Source organism: Colobus angolensis, unplaced genomic scaffold (genome assembly GCF_000951035.1).
Source record: "Colobus angolensis palliatus isolate OR3802 unplaced genomic scaffold, Cang.pa_1.0 Scaffold165, whole genome shotgun sequence".
Classification (NCBI taxonomy): domain Eukaryota; kingdom Metazoa; phylum Chordata; class Mammalia; order Primates; family Cercopithecidae; genus Colobus; species Colobus angolensis.
In genome coordinates, this window is record NW_012114766.1 from 2,960,298 (window position 1) to 2,979,165 (window position 18,868).

Sequence of the window (18,868 nt, forward strand, 5' to 3'; positions counted from 1 at the left end):
AATAAAAATATTAATTTTTATTATTTATAATATTATTTTCTTGTTGCATCAAAAGATGATTGCATTCTACCTTGTGTGACCTACCAAATTTAAGATATGTATACATTGTTCTTTACGTTGTTCTAGAAAAGAGATTTTAATCCTGTAGTGACTTTGCTCACTGACACCAGAGAAAAACAACGCAGTTTTTCATTGGAAGGTTAGCTTAATGGCTTTGTTTCCTCCTAAATACACAGTACATGATACACATCTATTCAACATTTTGTCAAACTATTAAACCCAGTCCATTAATACCAACAGCCCTCACTTGTTTTATCATGTCACTAGCATGAATCATGTCTTCAGTGGTCCAAATCCAGTCTCAGTAAATAACTGAAATGAAAAAAAAAAAAAAAGATGCGGGGGGCTGAAACATCTACCTTGGAGATTTGTACCATTGCAAGAAGAATGCAAATGGAAACATAATTCTTCATTACAACCTTCGTCTTACTAAACCTGAGGGTGAAATGAACTAATTTTATTTACCATTTGCATTTACTATTTATCAAAGCTAAAGTATTTATCTCTTGAGATTCAGTGTACAGATCTACATATTATTGCAATTGTTAAAGAAACTTAAAAATTGTTTCATCCCAACATAGCATACAAAAGAATGAGGCTTGGGGAAATATATACTTCGACATGGTAACCAAATTTTTCTGACTAAGAGGTAAAGTTTTATGCTTACTCTGCCTGATTTCTTCCATTTAAATTAAGTGAAGAAAAACACTCCCCAAATAAAAATTAAATTGGTTTTTCAGCCCTTGGATACTAAGGCATTTTAACAAAATATTCACATCTCTTTTTTATAAACCTTAATGAACAATGGGAGAAAAATGCTTACTTGAAAGTTTCAGATGATGCTTAGAAAATGTTAATATGGATTTTCCATTTTATTATAAATGTTACATTTATTTCCTCATGTTACTGAACACATCGTAGTTGGTATCAAAAGAGTATTCACAACGCAAATGGACTTTTTGCTGTTTAACGACCATTTAATGGAACCTACTATAACTTCTTTACAATGAGAAGTAATTTTGTTAATTTTTGTCATTATAGCTTTAAAGCAATTGTACATCTAGATATGCATTTTAAAACAAAAAAATAAAATGTGGGTATAATTGAAGCTCGCTTAAGCCCTGTCATATGTTTTACACAGGCACAAAACAGCTCTATTAATTGATATAGCATTTACCTGTGAACTGCAAGAGATACCTCATTCCTGATTTTTCCAGAAGATTTTAGAGAAAGTTAGGCCTTGTCCTTAAAGCCACCGGTCTATTACCTATCCTCAAGTGAATATGGTGACCCATCACCCACTTAACACTTGTCAGAAAAAACCACATGCAGTGCTGAAGTGGCACCTGTTTCCTGCTTGCGTTCTCAGTTTATAATGCATCAGACTGAAAAATTATGAGAGCTAATGTGTTCCTAGAAGCAATACATCCTAGAAATCAGGAAGAAAGGTTCTCTTCTCAGATTTTCTGGACCCAAATCTGGACTTGGATGCTTCCTGTATCTATGACCTTCACCAAATTACTCAACTCATGCTTCTTCTGGTTCTCCTCTATAAGATACGGTGATAATGAAAGTACATACCTCACAATAATTAAGCAAATTAACCTGTGTAAAGCTATTGGAACCAAGAGTGGAAGACAGTAGTGGGTACAGGATTAGTTTTAAGCTAGTCATTACCAAGATGGTGTGTGGCCTCAAATATGCACACAGGGACTCACACAGGACGTGGCTGGGGCTCCAAGTCTATCTTTTCATCATAGCTGACTTTTTCTTTTACTTTTGGAGAAGGGAGCTCAAAATAAAGAGAGAGTTTGTGAACTTTCTTCTAACCGCCATGGAACTCTCAGGAGGTGTTCTGCAGAGGAGTGTCCTGTTTTGATTGCTGTGCTCACAAGGTCAGTCTGGCTGTTGTTTGGAGATAAGAGGGAAGCGGAGTGAGACAGCGGCAGTTTCAGGAGCTCAGGTGGTGACCTGGGTGGTGCAGAAGTGAAGCCATGTGAATGGATGTGTTTCAGAGGCAGGGATTGGTGAGGGAATGAGTGTGAGAGCAAGAAAGGAGCTGAGGGTTAAAGGAGATACCTGTATGCCTCCTCCGGTTCCTTCCACCCTACGTTGTGTAGCTGGGAAGGTCCTAAGGCTCCAAATCAGGCTTCTGACCACCTTCTTCACCTCTGCTTCTTTTCATTCCCCTCCCTGGACATTTCAGAGTTAACAGAGCCCTCAAATCATGTCTCCTGACCCTCGCCCCCATGGATCATGAAATCAGGTGAATATTGAACTATCTCTATGTACAGGCTGCTGGACTGGACAGAGCCTTGAACTCCCCCTCCACCACGGTACAGTGTACCCGCAGGCAGGCCTTGGCAGCATTACACAATTGCTGCATTTTCATGATGCCCAAAGCACCTGTGTCTAATCAAATCACTTCCAGGCAGCCTTCCCCACAGCAGCTGAAGACTTCCAACACTACCCTAGAGGTTTGTGTGATGCCCAGCTACATCTGTGTGCTCATATATGGCAAATACTTTGATATCTCAGTTATTTTCTTTGTATTAAACCAGTAAGATAAGGAACATAATATCTTCTTCCTACGACTGCTATTCTAATTGAGTCACGTAGCTTAGACAAATGTCTAGAGTGACTCTTCAAAGAGCCGCTCTGGGTCGGGCGCAGTGGCTGACGCCTGTAATCCCAACACTTTGGGCGGCCAAGGCGGGCGAATCACGAGGTCAGGAGTTTGAGACCAGCCTGGCCAACATGGTGAAACCTAGTCTCTTCTAAAAATACAAAAATTAGCTGGGCGTGGTGGCAGGTGCCTGTAATCCCAGCTAGTCAGAAGGCTGAGGCAGGAGAATCGCTTGAACCCAGGAGGCAGAGGTTGCAGTGGGCCGAGATCGAGATCACACCACTGCACTCCAACCCGGGCAATAGTGTAAGATTCCGTCTCAAAAAAAAAAAAGGGTTGCTCTGATTTTACTCCTATTTTGCCAGGCCAAGCTCTGGTCCCAGCCACCTCTTCTGTAGAAACTGGTCCTAGACAATTCCCGTGTTCCTTCATTTACATCAGTTATTCCTTTCCTCTGCGGTTTACATCCGGCCCTTTGCTTCACGCCCTGTGCGTATCTTCAGGCGGAAAGGCCAGGAGCTATCACTTCCCAATCCCATGCCAGTGATTACAAGCCTGATGTCCCATTCAGAGCCCAGGCTCCAGGACACTCAGTGAGGGGCTGCAAGTGCACAGTTCCTCTCTGTATCAACACGTCTCTGCCTCGCTGTGCCCATGGGACTCACCGTCTCGCATGTTCTCCTGATGGAATCCAGGGCACTTTGCTGGCTCCCGTCTTTTCAAAACTCTCTGCTTCTCCCTTCCTTTATTCCCAACCAAGGACTAAAAACCTCCATTGTGTTTCTTTTCCTCATAATTGTCACACAGTCAGCTCTTTATTTCAGGGTTATGTAATGCCAATCCCTTTTCCGGCAGATAGAAACTACTTGCATGGACATTCTAGAGACCAGCTTGCAATGCAGAGGAAAACACTTGAGTGTGTCTAGTTCCTTAACCCAGCTATGTGTGGCCTTAACACAGAAATGCGGCTCATATGGACATAAAAAGTAGTTTCTGTTTATGCTACCAAGGCATTCTGTTCTGGATGTATTCACAAACACCTCAACTTGACAGTGATAGATGGAAGGTTCTTGTTCATTTTGTCAACCTGTGAAGTAACAGGCACATGTGTGAGAAATCCTGTAAGAAATCTAAGGGTAACACATCATTGCTTAAAATAAAATTCCACTGAGATGATGTATCTGTGATACCCAAAGAGCTGAATTATTTTCAGGTAAAACAACTTTTATTTAGCTTTAAAGGTAATGAAAGTACCCATGTCAGTCAGGACATGGACCTAAATTCAAATAGGTCACTATAAATATTCACGATCAACAAGACTGATTTTGTAGAAAACTGGGAGATGTTATTTTAATTCATTTTACAAATTATTAAAATATATTAAATAAATTTGGAAAAAAGGTGTCCAATACATATTGTTTTAATGAAATAAAATGGATGTCAGAAGATAGTATGTTATTGGCAAAAAAGTAGACAAATGGGTCAATGGAACAGAATAGAGAGCCCAGAAATAAACCCACATAAATATAGTCAACGAATCTTGAGCAGAAGAGCAAACACAACCCAACAGAGTAAAGATAATCTTCTCAACAAATGATGCTGGGAAAACTGAGTATCTACATTCTAAAAAACAATCCAGACACAGACCTTATGCCGTTCAAAAACATTAATCCTTTACGTATCATACACCCACATGTAAAGTGAAAAAACATAAACTCCTGGAAGATCACACAGGAGAAAACTGTGGTGCCCTTGGGTTTGGTGATGACATTTTAGACACAAAAACAGAGGCAAGATGCATTTTAAAATGAACTGATATGTTAAACTTCATTAAAATTAGAGTCCTCAGCTCTGCAAAAGACACTGTCAAGAAAATGAAAAGAACAGCCACAGACTAGGAAAAAAGAATCTGCAAAAGACATATGGGATAAAGAACTGGCATCTACACTATATAAAGAAGTCTTTTAAAAAATGGAAATTAACAACCTGGTTAAAAATGGGCAAAAGGACTGAACAGACACCTCATGAAAAAAGACAAACGGATGGCAACCGAGCATATGAAAAGATACTCCACATCATGTCTCACAAGAGTATTGCAAATTAAAGCAATAAGGAGACACTACTGCACATCTATGAGAATGGCCAAAATCCAGACACTGACAGCATCAGATGCTGGCGACAATGTGGGGCAACAGGAACTCTCACTCATTGCTGGTGCAAATGCAAAATGCTGCAGCCTTCTTTGAAGACACTCTGTTGGTTTCTTACAAGATTAAAAATACTCTGACCATTCATTCTATCAATCTCAACCTTCGGTATTTACTCAAATGTGTTAAAAACGTATGTCTGTAAAGAAACCTTGCACGCAGATGTTTATAGCAGCTTTATTCATAACTGCAAAACGTGGAAGCAATCCAGATGTCCTCAGTAGGTAAATGGGTAAATAAACCGTGGCACATACAGACAACGGAATATTGTTCAGTAGTAAAAAGAAATGAGAACCACAGCCGTGCAAACTCATGGAGGAAACGTAAATGCACATTACTAAGTGAAAGAAGCCAATCTGAAAGGCTGGGTGCCAGATGAGTCCCACTGCATGACATTCTAGTAAAGGTGAAACTATGGAGACAAAAGATCAGTGTGTGTCAGGGGTTGGATGCAGGAAGACATGAATGGGTGGAGCACAGGAGATTTTTAGAGCAGGGAACTACTCAGTATGATACTATCATGGTGGATCCCTGTCATTACACATCTGTCCAAGCCCACAGACTGTGTAACACCAAAAGTGAGCTCTCATGTGAATGCTGGGCTCTGGGTGACGACGGTAAGTCAATGTAGGTGCATCTGCTGTAACACGCACCCCACTCTGGTGTGAGGTGTTGATAGCTGGGGGAGCTGTGCACATGTCGGGGGTGGTGTGTTATGTGGGAAATCTCTGTCTTCCATTCAATTTTGCTGTGAACCAAAAACTACTCTCAAGAACAACGTCTGTCAAACAAAGAAACGAAAGCTCTTAAAATAAAAATTGCATTTTATAAAGTGACCTTGTCATTTAGCAAGTCTTTCTCAGATAGCATAGAAATTTAAATTGGGTTTTCCTTTAAAACATGGTGTATGCTTGACATTTTATGCAGAACACCTAGAGAACTTAAAAAAAAAAAATGGTGATTGGTCTCCACCCAAGACCAGTCGACTCAGAATCCCTGAGGGTCAAAACTGGACATTAGTATTTGCTTTAAATCTCTCTAGATGATTTCAGTGCATACCCAGCACAGAACCACTGGCATTAGGAAAGGGGTATAGGATTTAGAACAAGAGGGAGTAGAATTCAGACTTCAAATCTGCCAATTAGTAGTTTTCACCTCATTTGTGTCCCAGTTTTTCAGAGTTTGTATGAGATTTGTAGATAAGCTATTTGAAATATTTGTCAGGAAATATAAACTTTAAAAATGGAGGCATCGTTATGAATGACCTCCAGGCTGTGTGCAAAAGAAACATTGCCCATAAATGTCTGGGACATCATTCTTATTAAAATCAACCCCAAACATATACATATTGCCATCTATTAAGTTCCTGTTTTGAGAGAATAAATTTGTTTAGGACTGAACTCAAAAAACATACCAATGTATCTTGCTATCCTAGCTTCCCTTATTATTAATTAATTGCAATAAAATTGTACGTTATTAAATGGAAAATAACCAAGAACTACTAATGTTGATTCAATATAACCTGACTCTCAGGAAATGCAATAAAAATGATGAAATGAAGAAAAATAAAAGCTGTTGGGAAGAACTCAAACACCTTCCATAATTGTTTATCTATTTATATTTAAGTATATAGATATAAGTAAGTTTAGCATTTTTAACATGACCAAAATACTGTATACAAAAAGAAGCCAGTGATCTGATTTTATTATTGAAGACTATGTGAATCCTTCTGCTAGTATCACTGGAGCAAAAATATCATTGTAAATAAGTCAACAAATAATAGATACTAGTGAGGCAGTGGAGAAAAGGGAATACTTGCCTGCTGCTGGTGGCAGTGTAAATTAGTTCAGCCATCGTGGAAAGCAGTTTGGTGATTTCTCAAACAACTTAAAATGGAACACTTATTCAACCCAGAAATCCCATTACTGGGTATATACCCAAAGGAATATAAATTGTTCTACTATAAAGACACATGCATATGTATGTTCATTGCAGCACTATTCACAATAGCGAAGATATGGAATCAACCCAAATGCCCATCAGTGGTAGACTGGATATAGAAAATGTGATGCATACACATCATGGAATACTATGCAGCCATAAAAATAGTGAGATTATGTACTTTACAATATGGTTGGAGCTGGAGGTCATTATTCCAAGTGAACGAATGCAGGAACAGAAAACCATATACCACATCTTCTCTCTTGTAAGTGGGAGCTAAACATTGAGTCCGCACAGACATAAACAAGACAGCAATAGACACTGGGGCCTATGGGAGGGTGGAGGGTGGGAGGAGGGTAAGGATTCAAAAACTATCTATTGGGTACTATGGTTATTACCTGGGTGAGGAAATTATCTCCACACCAAACCCCGGTGACACGTAATTTACCTATGTAACAAACCTGCACATGTATCCCAGAACTTAAAGTTTTTTTTTTTTAAAGGAGATCATTCTATATGTACTGACGTGTAAAGATATACATGATACATTAAACGAAAAAGATTATAGAACCATAAAAAGTCATTGTCTATATAGAAATGTTATATAGTTTTTAACTTAGAAAAAGCTGGAAGTTATATTATTTCCAATTTGAGACTAGTTTTAATATCCCTGCAATGAAAATTTTGCTGTAGAAATTGAGTGTGTGTGTGAGTGGAATTTTTCTTCTGGTGGGCTTTGCATTATAGACTATTATTCTGTAAGACTAGAGTTTCAGAAAGTACCCCAATTTGTTACTCTTTTAAGATTATTACTATAGACTGTAAATAGCTTTCTGGAAAACTTACCCCACTTCACAAATTAAATTAATGCTTTATTTACTGAGCATCAATGTGTTATGCAGATACACAATGATACACAAATAAATTAGGCACTGCTTTTGACTTCAAAGAACTTAAAATTAGATGGAAGATAAATAGGAAAGATTGTGTTAAATTATGTTTTAACATCTTGTGTAAAGTGTTATTGCAGGGCTTAATGTCTCAATTTCCTCTAGATTTCATCCCTCCAAACTGAAAATGGCAGCATAGAATAGGATGTGATGTGCAAATTGCATCGTGTCTATACTGTCTATATTTAGGATTCACCTAATTTCAAGAGTACATAGCTCATTCTAGATGGCTGAAATATTTCATATGAAATACACTGGTTTTAATGTTACTATGATGAAAGAGACCAAATCCTCACAAGGTGTGGGAGAGGACCTCTGAATGTGGGAACCTGGACTTCTCTCCAAAGGATTCAGTTCCCACCTAAACCACACAGATGGGCAGATGCCCCAGAACACTTACGTTTACAAGCGGGCAGCTTCCCCTTGTTACTCCACAACCCATCTTCTTGACACACGGCCGTGGCTTGCTGGCTGGATTCAAGCTTGAAGCCCTCGTGACATTCATAGACCACTTTACTGTCCAAAGTGAACTCGTTCCCGGTAAACGAACCATTTCCCGGGGATTCTGGGATTCCACAGGACACAGCTGAAAAGAAATGAAACAAATGTAGGCTTATTCTTACAGAAACTATTTTCTAGTTATTAAAACTATGAATTGCTATTGTGATTAATTCTATTTATCATTTTTCACTTTAAATACATATAAAAATTGTGAATTACATTTCTTTCTTTTTTGGAGATGGAGTCTCGCTCTGTCACCCAGGCTGGAGTGCAATGACTCAATCTTGGCTCACTGCAACCTCCGCCTCTCAAGTTCAAGCGATTCTCCTGCCTCAGCATCCCGAGCAGCTGAGATTGCAGGTGCACTCCACCATGCCGGCTATTTTTGTATTTTCAGTAGAGACAGGGTTTCACTATGTTGGCCAGGCTGGTCGCCAACTCCCAAACTCAAGTGATCCGCCCGCCTTGGCTCCTCAAAGTGCTGGGATTACAGTCAGGAGCCACAGTGCCTGGCATGAATTATATTTCTAGGGCGTGGGATAAGTATACACATTTTCAAAATATGAAGGATGTTAAAGGTTAATGAGAAAGCAATGGAAAATGGGTCAGAATTATTTTTCTGGAAGATAAGGCTGACCACTCTCATGCAGCTTAACCGCAGTCTGACATATTTTATCAGAGGGTGTGGCCAGGGGAGCACGGGCGTCACACACTCATCTTCATCTCATATTGGAAAGAAAGGGGAAGGGATGAAGTAGCATCTTTATCATCACAATGTTTATTGCAGTGTTGACTCTTTGGTGTCGAAATTCCTAAGAATCAACCGCCTCAGCTCTCAAAACTCTTCCCCTTTTATTGCTCCCCTCCTCTTCCCCAACTCATTTTCCTTAAGTCCCAGGAACTTCTGTTACAAGAAAACAGGACATAAGGAATGGATAGAGGAGGCACTCAGGGAAGATTCCCAGGGCAGATGGCAGCATCTAGCGGAGATGTAGACCGCTTTCACGGGAAAGACCATGCAAAAAAGAGGCATGTGTGCAGAATAGGTTTTTTAAAGAACAAGATTTGTGGAGAATTCCGTGTAAACCCTTTCTTCTTCTTTTTTTTTTTTTTGAGATGGAGTCTCGCTCTGTCTCCCAGGCTGGAGTGCAGTGGCTGGATCTCAGCTCACTGCAAGCTCCGCCTCCCAGGTTCAAGCCATTCTCCTGCCTCAGCCTCCCAAGTAGCTGGGACTACAGGCACCTGCCACCACGCCTGGCTAGTATTTTTTTTTGTATTTTTTAGTAGAGACGGGGTTTCACCATGTTAGCCAGGCTGCTCTCGATCTCCTGACCTCGTGATCCACCTGTCTCGGCCTCCCAAAGTGCTGGGATTACAGGTTTGAGCCACCGCGCCCGGCCAACCCTTTCTTCTTAAATTTACTATATCTGATCCAGATGTATCTACCATGAGACAAGGAAAAAATTCTCAAATGACTACACGTGACAGTCATGAAACCAACAGTCAGGCAGGCAGAGGATGACATTTCAACGATCATGTACCCACTTCAGGAGCACCCATAAAAGAAAAGTTCTATGGTAACTAAATAAAGAGCCTTCTTTCACTCAATCAGTATTAAAGATATTGTTCACACCGTGGATTTAAATTTAGACAGTTCAAACTTTTTCCCATGTAGATTCTAACGAGAGTATCTGTGTAACAGGATAGAGCTGGAAGGGCTGGATGAAGGAATTTATATAAACATCTAATTCTACATATAAAGAAAACGACTAACCTAAGGTGACACAATGGCCTAGTAAAACCTCCGGCCAGAGAGTAAATCTTATGACTCCCAACCGAGACTATTTTCTCTTTGCAAAAGCACAGGTTGTCTCTGGTATTGTTGGAGTTCCTTTTGTTTTGGTTCTTTCTTTTTTATCAATATATTAAATAAATACAATGGGAAATTGCCAGAGAAGTAAAAGAAAATGTATTCCCCAATAAAATCCAAACTCCTGGAAATTTCAAGGTCTAAAATGTCTCTTGTTTAAATGGATGATCAGGTATTGCAACCAACAAAAATACATGTGGGCCAGGCACAGTGGCTCACGCCTGTAATCCCAGCGTTTTAGGAGGTTGAGGCAGGAGGATTGCTTGAGTCCAGGAGTTCTACACTAGCCTGGGCAACATGGTGAAACTCTGTCTGTACCAAAAATACAAAAATTAGGCAGGCGTGGTGGCACACACCTGTGTCACAGCTACTCAGGAGGCTGAGGGGGATGGATCACTTAAGCCCAGGAGGCAGAGGTTGCAGTGAGCTGAAATTGTGCCAGTGCACTCCAGACTGGGTGACAGAGCAAGGCCCTGTCTCAAAAACAAAACACATGTGCGTGTGTGTGTACGCGTGTGTACATGCATGTGTATGTGTGTGTACATGTGTGTGTACACACGTGTCTGTGTATGCGTGTGTATGGAATACTACAATAATCCATTTGCAGTAAAAGGAAGATGAAAAACCATAGACATATAGGCATCATTTGGGGCAAAGCATTTAAAATAATAAGTAATCATCTTTGGCTCTGTGGAAGCAACAGATCCATGGGAAGACTGTTGGCATCTGGAAAATGTTCATCTTAATTTCCTGAATGCAGTAAATCCCATAGACCCATCCCTTTCTTTTCTGTGTGTATCTCATGATGTTCTAGTAACGAGCTTCCTCATCATCTTCTCTCAGACTTCACTCCGATAATCATTTGTTTCTGATCACAAGCCTTAATCTCTCTCCCACTCGCTGGCTGGAATGTGCCCAGGGTTCAGCTTCCCTAACATTGTCATTCTGGCTGAGCACAGAACGACATGACATTTTTCTGTCAGGTTAAATGGGAAAGATGACATTCCACAAACGCAGATGAAGCCCCATCATGAAATGATTCACACTCAGGAGACCAAAGCAGAAAATCTTTATAGCCCCTTGTTACATCTGGACGCTTCTTTGAGAAGTGAATCCTGCTTGTCGAGGTCTTAAGACAACCCATTTTATGTTGCCTGATCAACAACCAGGAATCTTTTTATGGTTTTGAACCACAGTGTTTAGCCCCTTAAGTGTCTTAACAAAAGGCTATTTGGTGGATTTAAAATAACAGTTGGCAATTGGTCAAAAGTGGAATTATAACACTTCTGATTTTTTTTTTTTTTGAGACGGAGTCTGGCTCTGTCACCCAGGCTGGAGTGCAGTGGCCGGATCTCAGCTCACTGCAAACTTCGCTTCCCGGGTTCACGCCATTCTCCTGCCTCAGCCTCCCGAGTAGCTGGTACTACAGGCACCCGCCACCTCGCCGGGCTAGGTTTTGTATTTTTTTTTAGTAGAGACGGGGTTTCACCGTGTCAGCCAGGATGCTCTCGATCTCCTGACCTCGTGATACGCCCATCTCGGCCTCCCAAAGTGCTGGGATTACAGGTTTGAGCCACCGCACCCGGCCAAAACACTTCTGATTTAATGAAGACGCAGCATAATCCTTATGGACTAAAATCAGGCTCATGGGATGAAGACAGTTTCCTGTTAAAGTCTAGTATTCATTCATCTCTCATTTATTTCCCCAATTTTGCATGATTGCTATATGACAGGCATCCATAGATCACTTGTTTTTTAAAAATGCTAATTAGCATTGGCAGTGTAAGACACTTTCACATTTTGGAGAATTTCCTTACATTTGGTATATCCAAAGAGAGTAAAATTTCTCAGTTGTTTTTCTTTAATTGTACTAAGGTATTATTATACGTCCCAGCAGCTTAGGCAAATAATCATTTATTGATCCTGTAAAGTTATCTTTTGTTTATCAACACAGGCCTCAAACTCAGATGTCTGACTCAGTTCTTGTTGCGCCTCTCAATAGCAGTGTGGCTGCAGCCAAATTACTTAATGAACACTGTCTTCTTAAGCTCAGGTTATCAAGACCTATGTCAAAAAGTAATCATGAGGGTTCAATGAAATCATCCTTACAAAACGCGAGCCCTCTGTCCACATGCCATAGGCATTCAATCCATGACAAATTAATATCATATGCAGAAAGTCGAATACTTATCATATTATATACAGGATATGTGTTGTATTACACATACACACATAAAATTTTTACTTATTTATTTGCAAATAAAAATGTTAGTTGCAAGGATCAACTCTCTGTCATCTATTTATTAAAGAGAGCAAAGAGTTACCTCACTTTGCTGGCTTACCTCACTTTCCTATCTCATGAGAGGTGTAACAGTTTGGTTTCAAAAGAAATAAGTAGAAGAGATGTCCAGTGTCCAGTGTTGTCTGAACCTTTAATACCATGAACCCCACATGGGATTTATTATTTGCATATTTAAGATCCTTCAAACAGTGGTTATTTTTGTTTCTGCAGGCTTAAAACGTTTCTCTGTTTTTTCTTTTTTTCTTTTTGAGACAAGGTCTCGCTGTCACCCAGGCTGGAGTGCAGTGGCACAATCTGGGTTCACTGCAGCCTCAACCTCCTGAGCTCAACCCATCCCCTTACCTCAGCCTCCCCAGTAGCTGGGGACTACAGGCCCAGGTCACCATGCCTGCCTATTTTTTGGAGAGACTGAGTCTCACTACATTACCCAGGCTTGTCTTGAACTCCTGGGCTCAAGTCATCTTCCTGTCTCAGCCTCCCAAAGTGCTGGGATTATAGGCATGAGCCACCATGCCCGGCCAGCCTGAGGATTTCTGAGGATTTTTAAGTATTTCCAATGTAAGAATTTTTTATTAAAGTTATATGTTTATATATATATATAACTTTAAATATGTGTACACATGTGTTAGGATTTTTAAGTATTTCCAATGTAAGAATTTTTTATTAAAGTTATATGTTTATATATATATATAACTTTAAATATGTGTACACATGTGTTAGGATTTTTAAGTATTTCCAAAGTAAGCATATAAGAATTTTTTAATTAAAATTATATATGTATATATAACTATAAATATATGTATACATATAAATGTTAATCAAAATTATAAGAATATTCTAGATTACTATCTACATGGGTTCTACTATATAATATCAGTGCCTGCCATTTGCTTTTGTGTTTATAATTATGTTGGGCCAAGAAATAACAGTCAATTTTTGCAGTCTAGAGAGAAAAATATCAGAGGTAGATAATGGAGAAATCATGGGCTTGCTTCAAGTGAAGAACAAGTGACTATACAGAAAGTTCCACAAATATGAGCCATATAATGATTATATGGTAAGAAATGTTGAAAAGATTGACTCATTTTACATGCACACACACACACACTTGGTAAATACCTATGAATATCATGTATAATTTTTCAAGTAATAATTGAATTTCATGAAAACATCATCCTAATGGTTATTTTCGTCAACTTGAATTGTATAAGTTAAATATGCATTTAACTTGCAAATACAACTATGTATGCATAGCTTTTTGTTTGTATAATTTAGTAAGGTTATAATCAAATAATTAAATTCAAAATCAGGGTCATTAAAACACCTTAGGAAACACTAACTTAAGGGAATCATCAACTATACGTGTGTTTGCAGGTGTATGTCTGTGTATGTGTATATATATGTATACACACTTCTATCTATATGTCTGAGGAAATATATAAGTACATACGTGTAATTATATCTTATTTTATACATGATTTTACAGTTTACATAGCGTTTTCACATCATGCTTTTTTACTTATTTTTCACTACAAGCCTATTAGACACAAACCTTATTCTATGTTCTTACAGGTAAAGTTACAGATGCTAACATTTTTTATATCATTTTCCCCAAGTCTAATAGTCATTAAGAGGCTGAGGCCTCAAACTGGGTCTGCTGAATTCAGGTAGAATTTCTCATCACATTACTAAAGATGCCTGGACTATTGTAATTATGTGTTTTCAATTTTAAATCTATCAGATTAGTCTTCACTGAAGTTTTCATAATTTCATTTGCATTTTAAAAATTTACAGTGGTTCCCTATTTCCCACAACACTGAACACAAACTACATGTTTTGTCTTCAAAGCTCACCAAAACCTTCCTTTACTCTCCGTGACTTCCCACCGTCTGGCCAGCAGACCCTCGCCAAGTATCCACGCCGCCCAGCCAGCTTATTCTCACTTTCTTGCCTTAGTTTTCTCTGGGTTCTTCCTGTCTACCTGAAATATTCTTATTCTGCACCTATTTAAGCCTACTCTAGAGTAGAAAATTGGCTTCAACTATTGCGTCCTATTCTCATCTGATTGGTACTGCTAATGTGTGCAACTGTTTGTAATTTAGCAAGTATTTACTTAAATAAAAGTATTGCTTCACACAGTAATATATAACTGCACTTCCTTCAGTTGTCTGTATTATATTACCTTGTGCACTGTCTTCTTAAAATTGCTAGTACTTTAAAAATAAATATCAATGCTGCCCAACGGATCTGTAAATTCTGAGGCCCATGAAACCAGAATATTAGACCCTATTTGTGGGTAGACAGTCAACGTATACAAATATTTTGCAATCATTACAACTTGCATTACCAACTTTCTTGATATATGAAAAAAACCACTGGTTAATTTTTCAATAAACATGATCCTTTTTGAAGCTAATTGCTGACGAATTATTGCAACATACAAGGTGCTAAGACAGGAAAAAATAAAGACACAGTTGTAGATTTACCATGCAATAAATAACAGGCCTCTAGAAAGAATGTTTGTGTCACAGCTTCTCAAACATTAATGTGCTCCTTACCCCCAGGCCATGCTGATGGCACATGTATCCTGATTGACTAGATCTGGGGGAGGGGAGGATTTGAGACTCTACTTTTCTAACAGGCTGCGTTGTCTTGGAGGAGCAAAGATTTAGACTATCCTAAATGCCCTCGGGAGGCTGCTAAGCCTTTTCCCACACACAGTTTACAAACACCTGCCATAGAATTTCCCTGCTGAGTGGTCCCCTGTCCTAGCAGGAGCCACACAAATGCTTCAAGTACCCTTCAGGGACCTCCCACCTCCTGCTCCATTCTGAAGGGTTTACTACCCCTTTGCTGCTTCTCGGAATGCACTTTGCTCATCAGCCAGCCCTCTCTTTAAAAGGAAGGAGTGATGTTGCATGTTGAAATGTTTGGGGAAAGGAGGATGTGTTGGTGATTTTTTTTTTTTTTTTCAGCTAACCCTGTCCTAAAGTGAGAATTCTGTTCCCTGCATGTGTCTCCGCACTATTGGATGAGACCATGGGAGACGCTGCAAGTGCAAAATGAAGGTCTCCCCATCCCATCAAAGCATATTTTAGCACAACTAATCATAATAATAGCTTGTTAAGAACTAAAAAAAAATAAGGAAAAATATTAAAAGTAACATAAGCAGCAGGCACCCCAGACATCGCAAAAAACAAAACAAAACAAAACAAAAAAAGTGCCCTTAAAAACCAGGATAAATGTTTACCAGAAACAGGAGGGCTTCTGTCTTTAGAAGATGACCCTTGCACTCCCTTCCCTGCACAATTTTCTCTCTGCAACAACTCATGCTTTTTAAGCAACATCCTCAGGACAGCCTCTCAGTTACCAGTTTTCAGGAAATGATTGTCAGATGGGCTGTATTCGTGAGCTGCTGTGAAGGGAAAATGCTGTGGGATAAGCTGGAGAGGAGAGGAGGGGACACAGGACTCAGGGCCCAGGTGACAGGCGTACAGCTTACAGGAAGCACGTCAGGACACCCTTCAGAGTTTGAAGATGGGCAGTGACACCAACTCATTTGTGAGCTGATAAAACCCTCTGGCTGCCATCAGGAGATGAACTGAGAGAGGGTCCTCAGTGGGGCTGATGTAGGAAGCCAAGTAGGGCAGCCCACCAGAGAGAGTGGACTGGGGGAGGGGAAATATGTGGATGGACTTGGACCCACTGAGTAGCTGGAACCAACAGGGTGTGGGAGTCACAGGAAGGACTTTATGTGCAAGCAAGAGAAAGAAGTGATTCAAGCAGTTGGATAGACTGAGATGCTAATTTCTCAAATGGGACTCACTTCAGGGCAAGCAGATTCAGGGGAGAAAAGAGTTTCATCTTAGCAGTGGGATCGTGAGGCACAGTGGGTATTGCAATTAGGCAGTTGATATTAGGTCTGGAACTCAGAAGGAAGGGCAGGCAGCAAGTGAAGACCATGAAGTATTTCTAACATTTACTGCAACCTTGAATAAAGTACCTTCTGCCTCTTTCTATGCCTTATTCAAATTGTGATTACATAGCTAAGACTATACATTGAGCCTGTCCTAAAAATTACTAACAACTTTTTTTTTTTTTTTCTTTTTTTAGAGACAGAGTCTCACTCTGTCACCCAGGCTGGAGTGCAGGGCTCCATCTCAGCTCACTGTAACCTCCACCTCCCGAGTTCAAGAGATTCTCCTGCCTCGGGCTCCTGAGTAGCTAGGATTACAGGCGTGCACCACCGTGCTCAGCTAATACTTGTATTTCTAGTAGAGACGCAGTTTCACCATGTTGGCCAGGCTGGTCTTGAACTCCTGAACTCAAGTGATCCACCCGCCTCGGGCTCCCAAAGTGCTGGGTTTATAGGCATGAGCCACTGTCTATTAACAACTTTTAAATAATAAAAAATTACTATTAGAACAGACCACGTTCTTGGCTAAGAAGTTAGACTTGCTCACAGGCATGACTGTTGCAAGTTGGTTTACAAGCACTTGAAATTTGATTTCAGAGAGTTAAATTCGCGCTTCACATTCTCCATCAACTTGTTCTATGGAAAAATCAGGTATTTCAAATTTGATACAGGTGATATGCCCCACTATGGTTTGAATGCATCTCCTCCAAAATTCAGTTTTCAATATGATAGTATTAAGAGATGGGGCATTTAAAAGGGGATCAGGTCATGAGAGCTCTTTTCTCGTGAACCGGATTAGGTGTCCCTGTAAAAGGGCTTTATGGAGCAGAGTCATGCCACTTTGTCCTTCTGCCTTCTGCCATGTGACGACATGGCATTCCTCTCTCCAGAGGGTGCAGCCTTTCCCAGACAGCCAAACCTGCTGGTGCCTTGATCTCGGACTTCCCAGCCTCCAGACAGTGAGAAATACATTTGTGTTCCTTACGAATTACCCAGTCTGTGGTATTCTGCTATAGTAACACAAAACGGACTAAGATACTCCCATCAAAAAATTCATGTTTCAAAGTAATATTTAATAGGGGATAAAATATGTTTCAAAAATTTCTGTGCCATGTACCATAACATATCAGTGTTGCCGATACTTTGTAAGTAAAATGTCATCACCATTTTCAATGTATCGAAAAATGGAACATCATGTAATTACAGCAAGAAGAAAAGATTGAAGGTTATGATCGCTTTATTAACTTTCCTTTCAAGCAATACGTCTAAGAAATTATTTTAGCACCATTTGAGCATCATGAGGTTTCGAGACATATTTTCAGAACACAAAGAAAATCTGGGTATCCAGTGAAGCTTCTGTCAGTTTCAGCTTCCTGTTTGTCACCTGAATGTGAACAATGGTGTGAAACCATGATCACATATGAATATATATGTGTAGGAACTAAAGATGTGTATAGTTATTTTATACTAATGTCTATAATATGTTATAGAAAGAGAATAGGATGCTTGAAAGGACATAGATTTAGATACAGCAAAGTCTGAGTTTGGGATTTGTCTGTTTGTTTATGACTTGGACAAGGTACATAAAGTAGCCAAGCCTTTGCTTCCTCACCTATAAAACACAACTCACCACACCACCTCAGCTGGGGTTCTTCAGCAGACGCACAGTTTACAAAGCAAAACATCTGGACCCTATTAGGCCCATAGCAAATCGTCAGATTTATTTTTCTGTCATGAGAAATAATAATTTTCCTTCAGATATAATTGAAAAGAAAGCCTTCTTCAGGTTTTTAAATGAAGGTCAACTAAAAACTAAATAAACATGAAAGATTATTTTTACTTTTCATCATGATGTTCAGGACATTCACCATCAAATGTTTTCTCTGAACCCTGGATATCCCCTTATACCACTGTCAATGGAATTTAGGATGCACTCGAGCAAACACTGGGAGATGTGAAGCCTAATCCACAGATGGCCAGGGGTTGACAGTGTCTCCTCAATCATATGACATCTTGAGCTTACATAAACTAGTACAGATACACATACAGTAAAGCACTGACCCCAATACTCAGAAAGTCATATACACAGGAGATACAAATGGACACAGTTACAGAGAAATCTCTGTTTCAACATTATCGCCTTTATCAACACAATATCTGACATCATTGATCAAATACAAATTCCCTGTCATAGTGAACAGTTTTTCTAATTGCATTACCTCATTTAATCGTGAGAACACCCTATGAGGTAGGTTCTGTTTTTTTTTTTTGTTACTTGTAAGAAAAGTGGACATTAGAACATTATGCAAATCACCCAAATTCTGATGACTAGTAAATGGCTCTGTCAGGGGTCAGATCTCAGAGTAGCCGATGCCAAAGCCCGCCTTTCAGTTACTCCCCTGTGCTGTCTCTGGGCTACACCTGACATATTTCACCATATGCATATTTATCATCATTTTCAATGTCCAACTATCAACACTCAATCCATCCACCAA

The 18,868-nt window shown here is 39.6% G+C and overlaps 1 protein-coding gene across 1 annotated transcript in view; it reads right to left on the reverse strand.

Moving 5' to 3' along the window:
* CSMD1 (CUB and Sushi multiple domains 1) overlaps window positions 1-18,868 on the reverse strand; it is a 2,081,403-nt gene that overhangs the window by 107,641 nt on the left and 1,954,894 nt on the right. The window contains exon 50 of the mRNA XM_011937546.1: window positions 8,185-8,370. Within this exon, the coding sequence (XP_011792936.1) occupies window positions 8,185-8,370 (186 nt within the window). The remainder of the gene's footprint in view (window positions 1-8,184; window positions 8,371-18,868) is intronic.